The sequence below is a fragment of the Haemorhous mexicanus genome, chromosome 14, assembly GCF_027477595.1.
Source record: "Haemorhous mexicanus isolate bHaeMex1 chromosome 14, bHaeMex1.pri, whole genome shotgun sequence".
Taxonomy (NCBI): domain Eukaryota; kingdom Metazoa; phylum Chordata; class Aves; order Passeriformes; family Fringillidae; genus Haemorhous; species Haemorhous mexicanus.
The window spans coordinates 9,679,983-9,689,594 of NC_082354.1; the positions used below are offsets into that span (position 1 = coordinate 9,679,983).

Sequence of the window (9,612 nt, forward strand, 5' to 3'; positions counted from 1 at the left end):
TCAATGCATTTATTTCAATAGTGGTCATGAAGGAGGAGCTTTTAAATCAGAAACCATCTTTATTTTTAAAAAACCACCAACCTATAAAAAAATTTTTAAAAAGTGTCAGTATTCCTCCTTTCTGTGTCCGACTGAATACAGACATTTTACTCACTGTTTTTAATAATATACATGTCAATTTTCCCTTCCAGAGATCAAAACTCTGCTCTGGTGAGAGATTTAAAAGTAGGTGCTCAAACTCAGCCATATCCCAAGGAGCCAGAGGAGAGTGGCTGTGTTCTGTGGCACTCCCTGTGTGGGGCAGGCTGGCAGAACTGGGACGGGCAGTCCGAGGTGTCTGTGCCTGCACTGTCAGATGCTCACGGCTGCTCGGGCTCCTGACACCGCATTTCAGCCTGCCGAGCCCGGAACCACTCCAGCAAAGTGAGGGAAATGGATTTGACTTGTGGTATTTAAGTCGCTGGGTATTTCATGTCCGTAATTACTAATTTTTGAGACTGTACACACATCGCATTTGCACACACTATATATTTTCATATACAGACACGCAGGTATGTGTGAGCATGTGTACTTGTTTGGTTTCGTGAGCAGGACGCCTCCTGTTCCCACTGTCCCTCTCCAGGCTGGTGCGGTGCCGGTGACCCTGGGGCGGTGCAGAGGCTCTCCAGAAGTGCCAGGAGCACTTGGCTCCTCCGGGAGATTTCAAAGAGAACGGAGCCCCCAGCGCAGTAGCAAGGAGCCTGAATCTCTCCAGAAATGAGTCGCGGGTTTAAAGCACAGAAAGGTGTTGCGCACCTCGCTCGACTCCCCTTTCCCTTGGCGGAGCGCTGAGGAAGATGAGCTCTCCCCGGCCATGGGCTCTGCACAGCTTCTCCCGGGGCCGGGGATCCCTCCGGTCCCCTCGGCCAGGGCTCCCCGGCCGCCCCCGCCGCCCCGCACGGTCCCGCCCCGCCCCGCCCCGCCCGGCTCCCGCACCGCAGCGTTCCGGGGCTGGCGGCTCCTCCCGGCAGTGCGGTACCGCGGCCGCCATTGCATCACCGGCACCCGCGCCGGCCGCGCCTGCAGCCCGCACCCCGCACCCCATCCCGCACCCCGCACCCCATCCCGCACCCCGCACCCCATCCCGCATCCCTCATCCCGCATCCCGCATCCCGCATCCACATCCCGGCTCCGGCTCCGGCAGGGAGCGGCGGGGCGAGCGCGGTTCGGCGGCAGCGGGTCAGGGACTCGGGCCGGGCTCCAGCGCCGGTTCGGCGGCTCCGGGGCAGCGCCGCCGCCCCCTGGGCCCGCGTAGGGCGCAGCGCGGAGGCGGCGGGGGCTCGGCGGGGGCTCGGCGGGGGCTCGGCGGGATGCGGCGGTGGTGACGGGCCCGCGGCAGCCGCGCAGGTCCCGCCATGGGCCCCGCCTGAGCGGCGCGGCCGCGGCCGCCCCCGGGCCCGCGGGCCGGGCATGGGCGGCGCGGCGGCGGGCGGGCGCTGAGGGCCGGCGGCGGCAGGATGGAGGCGATCTGGCTGTACCAGTTCCGCCTGATCGTCATCGGCGACTCCACCGTGGGCAAGTCCTGCCTCATCCGCCGCTTCACCGAGGGGCGCTTCGCCCAGATCTCCGACCCCACCGTGGGCGTGGATTTCTTCTCCAGGCTGGTGGAGATCGAGCCTGGCAAGAGGATCAAGCTGCAGATCTGGGACACGGCCGGGCAGGAGCGGTTCCGGTGAGACCCGCGGCGCGGCGCGGGGTCGGGGGCGGCGGGCCCGGCCCCGGCTTGGGGGGGGCCCTCGGACGGGTGAGGCGTATGGAAACGAGACAAAGAAGAGTCAAATTGGCACCTTTTGTGCCCCCCATCCTCCCCCGCATCCTTCCCCCCATCCCTGGGACCCGTGTCCACCCCAAATGGCCGCAGGCAGGTGTGCAGGATGTGCAGGTGTGGATGTCGAGGGGCGGCCCCGCTGCCGCTGGGGAGGGATACGAGGCCCGAGGCAGCGCTGGGTCCGCGCTTTACCAGCCTGGAGGTGTCCTTGCATCAGCGGGTGCAGCTGGCAGGGGAAGCGCCTGCTTTCCCCCGGTGCGGAGGCAGTGGCCAGGATGTTTCCCAGGCGAACACTACGCGGAACGCAGTGGAATATGCGTTTTGGTGCTCTGCTGCGACAGCAGAGCTCAGCTTTCCGTAGGACAGAGAAAGGTCGGGACAAACCTTTGGCTGTGGCTGTGCAGGGATGACAGGTGCTTTCTGGAGAGTGCCACGCCGAGCGCTGCATGGGCACACACAATTTGGGAGCTTAAGCAACAGTAACCAAGTCTCGAAGTAAAATAAAGGCAGCATGTGGGACCATGCCAAGTTTCCCGCAGGACTATGTGGGAAAAACAGCAGCCCCGGTTGGAGCAGGCTCGGCCCAAGCCGAAGAGGGGCTCAGACAGTGCTGCTCACATTGCTCATTTTGAAGGTGTGTGAGTGTACCTGCAGGTCCTGCTTGTCTGTGTTTGTCATGTGTCTTTAACCCTGATCCTCTCCTCCATCCTGCTCCCTTGGGATCACTTCCTGTGTTCCACGTCTCTGTGCAGCATCGCAGAGCTTCTACTTCTCTGCTGTAATGACTCGCCTGAGGAATGTTTTGGTTTCATTCAGTAGATGAAAGCTCCCCTACCCCACCCCTCTCACCACCTTCCCTCGCATCTGTGGCACTGGCGTCTGGCCCAGGATGTGCAGTAGTTGGTCCTTATCCACTGACAGGATTTTCCTCTGCTGTCTTGATGCCCTGCAGGCAAGGAGCTGCTGCTTTATTCTGCTGAGAGAGGAGGTGCTTTATATTGCAGTTGCATCAGCTTCCAGCCTTGGCTCTCTGGCTGAGGTCTGTAGAAAACACACCTGAGTGCTGTGCCCCGTTCTGCCGTTGCTATGAAGAGCAAGAGCTCTTGGATGGCTTCAATTTCCTTTCCTTTGCACATCAGGGAATCCGGGGCCCTGGAGGCTGCTTGCCCTCGGGGCTGGGGCTAACCCAGCCTGGCACTCAGGGTGTCAGCATGATGAGCTGGTGACCTTCAGAGCAAGGGCAGCTGCACTGCTGCCCTGGGCAGCAGCCTGCAAAGGCAGGAAGGGTGCAAGGGGCAGGAATGGTCAGTGACAGTAAAAAAACCCCACTGTGCAACTCTGAAATGCCCTTGCCAAAGTGCAGACTTGAATTCCCAATGTCAAAAGCTGGAGCAAAGCCAGGACACTTTATGGTGCACTCTGAAATGTGGAAAAAAAAAAAAATAAGGTAAAATCTGGTTTGTGTTTATCCCTTTCAAATTGCTCTTAGCCTTGTGTGGCAAATTGTGCCCCATGAAGATAACACCTGGGCTCCTCCTACAAGGAATGTTTCTTGGACAGAGACAAGAATTAGCTGTTACTGGAATAAGCCAAAGCCCCTTGGACTGTCATAGGCAAGAAGCACAATGGAGCAGGTACTCTCCAGAAACCTGAAACTTTTTTTGTCACGTGTCAAGCACAGGGAATTTTTGAAGAGGGAAATCTGTTAGAATGAGCTCCCCGTTTTCAGATTTGAGCATTTCCAGTCTGCTTTACATAGTTTAACAGCTGCCCCACGAGGACAAAACCACTGTAGTTATTTTGAAAACACCTTGGCATTCTCTGAGCAGCAGCTGTGTTACAATTCTGCTCTTCCCGACCCCCTGTTGTGAGCTCTTTCACTCTCCATAAATTAGTAGCAATTTCTGTGCAGTCAAGGCTTAAATTGCAGTTAAACATGTGCCACTCTATTTTGCCAGACCAGGCCCCAGAACATGCTGCCTGGGGCAGTGCTGAGGCTGCTTTGGAGCTGTAGAAGAGCAGGGTCCAATTCTTCCCAGATCCAGCAGGTTTTGCCCATTTCTCGTTGCTCAGATACTGCTGTTTCCTTGTCAGAAACGTGATGTTGTGTAATGCTAGCAAACGCAAAAGCCTGTGCAGCCCTCTCTCCCTGGAGCTGTCCCACCACCTCCAGAAGAGCTGTTTTCTTCCAGCCAGCAGCTCTGCCTTGGCTGAGAGGGGAATACTCAAGCAAGCAGGAGTGTGCTCTGGCTGCAGGAGTGTCACCATGGGTACAGAGCAGGGGACAGCTCCCAGCCAGAGACATTGTCTGTGTGTTAAAACTTGGCCAAAGTAGCTGCAAGTCCCTGTTCTGCTCTGGTCAGTGTGTGTGGTGTGGCAGGAGGAGGGAAGGTAGAAACCTCCGAAGGGAATTGGGGAGGGATGTGCAGCATGAAGGCAATATGCTTTGTCTCCTGCAGAGGAAAATAGTTGTGGAAAAGGCTTTAAGAAAAGGCACTGAGACCTTCACCTGATTTTACCTTGAAGCAGCATTCAGCTTAGATCCCATCATGTCTTTCAGAAGTACCTGAGGCGTTGTTGTTGCTGGCAGGAGGAGCCAGGGCTGATGGCACAGAACACAAGGGAGAAGCAGAAATGTCTGTGACAGTGTGGGGGTGAATTCAGAGTGCCCATATCTGTTTGCAGCTGGCCAGATAGCAAAAGGCAGATCTAATTCCCTCAGTGCCAAATGTGCAGAGTGACTATTGTCCCTAAGCCAAACAGTTGGAGAGGAGAAATTATCCAAACATTGCCAACTATGTTTTTTCCCCTGCTACTGGCTTTCTTTGGTTTTGTCTGTGAATTCTTACCAATCACTGTATGTTTATTGATAAAACAATTCTTGAAAACTCTAGTCCGTCCTTTTTTGGGGCAATTTTGACAGATACACACACTACAGGACCAAATGGCACCTAACAATGGTCTTGCATAGCCAAAAAAAGATTGTCCTAAGGTAAAAATGCAGCAGTGCTTGTATTACTCCAGCAAGGAAAGTTCAGGCTTGAGTGTGAATTCCTCCAGGGACTGAAATTGATCGTTGCTTCTGGATTTAGAGCAAATCCATGACTTGCAGAAACACCACTGTTCATCAGCTTCTTGGTTTCCCCTTGTGTAGCAGTCACTGAACTGTAGCTCTGCTTAGCCCCATGGCCTCAGCTTGGCTCCATTGCCCCGAGTTTGCTGATTTCCTGTGCTGCTTCTGACTGCCTTCACTGGCCTGGCTCAGAAGAGCTGTGGGAAATGTACGTCATTTTCCAGCCTGCAGTTCCAGGGTCTTTTTGGTGACTATTTAATGTCAGTATTTGGCAGGAGCATGACCAGTGTTAATGCAGATTCTCCTTGTATTATTTTGCTGTTTCTTGGTCAGTGCCACGAACAGTAACAGTGTCCTGTCACTGCAATGTCACTTTCACCCAGTTGGGTGGAGGAGGAAGCTGTAGGGATAGGTGGATGTCTCTATCCCAGAGCTCTGGGGGGGGAGCTACAACCCCATGATCAGCCTTTCCAGATCTCTGACCTCCTGCTTTTATGTGGCTGTCAGAGAGGGGGTGTTTGGTTCCAGCTGAATCCTTTGATTTGTCACAGTGCTTTTAAACCCGTGGGTTGGGTGAGGTGTCCATGGAACTGACATGGTGGGGTGTGGGACTCAACAGATAGGGGCATACAGAAATCCATGAGGGAAAAAAGTGGTGGGGGGCATTTTGAAGAGAGCCATAATCAGTGGGGCAGTTACCCAAGGGTGAAATCTTTAGGCCAAAATAAGTTTTCCTTTTAAATGACAAGCTCTACAGAGCACAAGCTGGAAGTTTGAAGGCGTTGCCTGAATGGCCTTCTCTTGCCCTGTACTCTGCAGGGTAGGCAGGGTGGAGGCAGTGCTGCTTTCTGAAAGGCCATGTGTTCAGAGAGCTGCAGGTTAACACTGCTGTGGCTCCTTGGCTTGCAGGTCCATCACCAGAGCCTACTACAGGAACTCGGTCGGAGGACTCCTCCTCTTTGACATTACAAACCGCAGGTCTTTCCAGAACGTCCACGAGTGGCTGGAGGAGACCAAGGTGCACGTGCAGCCCTACCAGATCGTCTTTGTTCTGGTGGGTCACAAGTGTGACCTCGACACGCAGCGGCAGGTGACCCGGCACGAGGCAGAGAAGCTGGCGGCTGCCTACGGCATGAAGTACATCGAGACCTCGGCTCGGGATGCCATCAACGTGGAGAAGGCCTTCACCGACCTGACCCGGGATATTTACGAGCTGGTGAAAAGGGGGGACATTTCAATCCAGGAGGGATGGGAAGGGGTAAAGAGCGGCTTTGTCCCGAACGTAGTGCACTCCTCAGAAGAAGTGGTGAAATCAGATAGAAGGTGCTTGTGCTGAGCTCCTCTAGGGAGGCCGTGGTGATGAACTCTACTAACCAAACGTTCTTTACTAAGTGAACTCAGTGTGGCAGAAGGGAGAGCCACGCTCCCGTTGTGAACAGCCTCCCACCTTGTTTTGGACACCAGGACAGACCCTGGAAAGAAATGTTCTGTTCCAAATAACCTTTCAGAACTGGGGGCTGCAAACCTGAAGGAGAGTGAGTGAGGGTGCATGTGGATGTTGTAAGGAGACAGGAAGCAGAAAGGAGGGGCTGCACAACACAGGAGAGGGTATACAGAGCTGAATGGGCTGGTACATGCCAGGGTACTGTACGTGTTCTCTTTTAACTAAACCCACAGCTCCCTGCTGGCTTTTGGAGCCACAGGATGGATAACGAGTTGTCTGACAAACAGGCAGACAGAGAGAAAGCAGGAGGACATTTTGGTTTGTGTCAGCTATTTCTTTCCAGGAAGGTCTAAAGGCAGCACAGATACCATTTCCTCATAAGGTCAGTTCCACAGGAGAAGTTTACTGACATGGTATGCACACTTCTGAGTTTTCTTTCTTATGTTCTTGAACCTAGTTCAATAGCAAAGAATATTTTGTGGGGTTTAAAGAGGAAAACAGTACTTATTTGATTGGTAATTAAGGTTTAAATTATTCCTCCCTTAACAGTGTTTTTCTTGCTGTGCTGAACCAAGACTCTAAGTGGCAACTCTTGCTGCAGTAGAGATTATTCAAATGCAATTTTTACTCATTTGTGCCTGAGTGAGTACCTTAAAAGTATCCCAAGTTCAGTCTTTCCAGCAGAATTAAGTGATCAAGAGCATAAAGAGAGAACCATGTCCTCAGGTGTTATGTCTTAAGGCTGGGGTGCTGCAGCCAGGTGGGACACACCATTTCTGTCTCACTAACAGCACTGTGCTGACCTTACCAGCCAGGTCACAAGGAGGAATGGAAAGGAAGGAGGGAAAAAAGAAACCCAACAAAATAAAAAACTTGAAAAGCTTAACTCAGGTGCATCAGACATCCTAAAAGGTGAGATTAGCTCTTAAAGAAATTAAATAGCATCGTAAGCAACAACTTCCATCAGTACTTTCTGCTGTTAAAGTGTCATTTTCTGTCTTGGCCTCTATGGAAGAGAACTGGCACTGGGAAGGTGGAACACACAGCAGAAGTGTCTGAGCAGGTGGGAAGGAAAGCCTCAAGACACACTCAAGAGTAAAATTTGTTTTCCTCCATGTTTTAGTTTGACAAAAGAGGATCCATCTCAGGCTGGCCATCACGGGATGGCAGCCATGCCACAAAAGCTGTATGTAGGTGGATATTTTCTGGGAATGCCATTCACCACTTAAAAGCTTTGCTTCTGCCAAATTTTAACCCAAGCTTTTGAAGTGCAATGGGGTGACTGTGCTCCTGTAGCAAATTAGGGAACTTCAGCCTATTGAAAGTGAGCAAACAAAACTATAGTGACTTTTTTACTTGTGTTTGAAAGCTTTATATACCAAACTGCAATGGGCAGGATGGGGGATTAGGTAAAAGCCACAGGAAGCATCTAGTGTTTATTTTTGGCCTCTGAGTACAGAAAAAGAAAATATTTGTTCCAGCTTTTTAATCTGCCCTGTCTACAGAAGTGCAGGTGTTGATTGCTGTTGAGTTCAGACTGTTTCTCCTTCTGAACCCATTCTCACAGTTTGCAGCAGTACATGGGCAGGTCTGTATAAAGAAAAAACCTGTGGTTTCCATAGTGAAGCTGTAAAAGAAACCCAAACCCTGAACACCTTAGTTTTTGGTGTTCTAGGAACAATTTCAGTTCCTGGGCTCTGAAGAGGAGCAGTAGCGCTGCACCTGCTGGGAGGGCACAGGGAGCAAATGCCAGGAAGGGGGGTGGCAGTGGCCTGCTGCTTCTTGGTGAGCTTGTCACTGCTGGAATAGGCTGTGAGTGCATCCAACAGCTCGTGCTGAAGGCCAGGGAATGCCAGGCACTTGTGGTTGAGTTGAGTGCCCTGAAGATTAAAAAGAAAAGTATGCCCTTTACAAAATCTGTTTCTGGGTGAGCAGAGGTGGGTGCAGGGAGCACTCAAGGAACTGGGCAGCTGCCAGGGCAGAGTGAGGGGTTTGCTCAGACCAGCTCAGTCAGTTGCATTTCACAAAGGCAGGGACAGACAGCACCAAAGGTTCAGTTTCTTTGTTCCCTGGATGGAAAGTCCACCTAGCAGCTGCTTCAGCTTTTCAGGGGCCAGCTGGACACTAGGTGTGTCTGGGGGTGTCTGGCTGAGCTCCCAGGGGCACATAGCCAGAGTGTGACATGAGGGACAGTGAGGAGTTGGATCAGACATTTTAGCAATAGTCAAATTCTGTAATTCCCTGTGTGAGAGCCTGGCCAGAGGGGAAAGATCACTTTTCATGAGACAGACAATATTGCATTTAATGGGTTTTGGACATTCCCCTTTACTGCTCCCAGGGAGAAATTCCAGAAAGCCTAAGCCAGTAAGTGCATTCTGGCCTTCAGAGTAAATCTTCAATTTAAATACAGAAGTGTTGTACTTCTAAAGAGGAACAGTACAGAAGAAAATGTACATGGTCTTAACTTTAGAGTTAATAAATTGTTATATTAAATGATAGAGAAATCATTATCTACATCTTTTTCTAATTCCTTGCATTTTCTAGACAGCTTATTAAAAGATAGGAAATGTAGATTCATCTGTACAAAATTTGGAATGTTTTTTCTAAGATGAAGAACTTATTGGATATGCTAAGAATTCTTTTCTAACAACTGGTTTTAATGCTTTGACTTAGAGGGACTTTGAGAAATCAGAAGGTGATACCTCTCACAGGCAAAAGGTCAGGAGCTCTTTTACTCTAGGGCAAAAAGAGGAAAAAAAAAGCAAAAGCTAACTTTCTGTGGTGTCTACCACATGTTAAAAACAATCTGCATGTTAAACTGAACTTGCTCAGAACCTCCAGAATAAAAGCATACTTTACACTGTCCTCGCTTTGTTATGCACTGTAAGGAAATGTGAAAATAATGCTGTATTTAGCTGTCTGTATGTGAATGAAAATATGCTTGTATTTAGCAAAATGGTTACTACGTGATAATGTGAAATTCAAAACTTGTAAAGAAACTTTGGTGTTTTTTTTTTCCCCCTTCCCCCTGCCCATTCTCTCTTAGTGTGTTCCCTGCTCCCTGTCCCTGCTCTGTATTCCAGCCAGGGCTGGATCCACCATTCCCAGGCACTGCCTCACAGCCACTGGACAGAACCTGCTCACTCTGCAAAGCCTGTCCTCTGCCTTGCTGAGAAAAGCCAGACCAGCTCCTCTGAGAGAACACCACCCCCTGCTCCCAGCAGTTGCAGCCACCATAGCCTTGGCCCCTCCAGGAGGCCTCTGCAGGTCTGGTGGCAACAGCAAAGG

The 9,612-nt window shown here is 51.4% G+C and overlaps 1 protein-coding gene across 1 annotated transcript; it reads left to right on the forward strand.

Moving 5' to 3' along the window:
• Positions 1–1,442: 1,442 nt before the first annotated feature.
• On the forward strand, positions 1,443–9,323 carry RAB39B (RAB39B, member RAS oncogene family). The gene is made up of 2 exons (XM_059858988.1): positions 1,443–1,711; positions 5,790–9,323. Exons 1-2 carry the CDS (start codon positions 1,497–1,499, stop codon positions 6,214–6,216), a joined length of 642 nt encoding a protein of 213 aa, XP_059714971.1. The 5' UTR covers positions 1,443–1,496; the 3' UTR covers positions 6,217–9,323.
• The last annotated feature ends 289 nt before the right edge of the window (positions 9,324–9,612 follow it).

Bases quoted from the DNA above. Each gene is read 5' to 3' on its own strand.
- RAB39B (XM_059858988.1), top strand. From the start codon at position 1,497: ATGGAGGCGATCTGGCTGTACCAGTTCCGCCTGATCGTCATCGGCGAC. The intron at 1,712-5,789 runs GTGAGACCCGCG...CTTGGCTTGCAG, and splicing joins GCCGGGCAGGAGCGGTTCCG to GTCCATCACCAGAGCCTACT.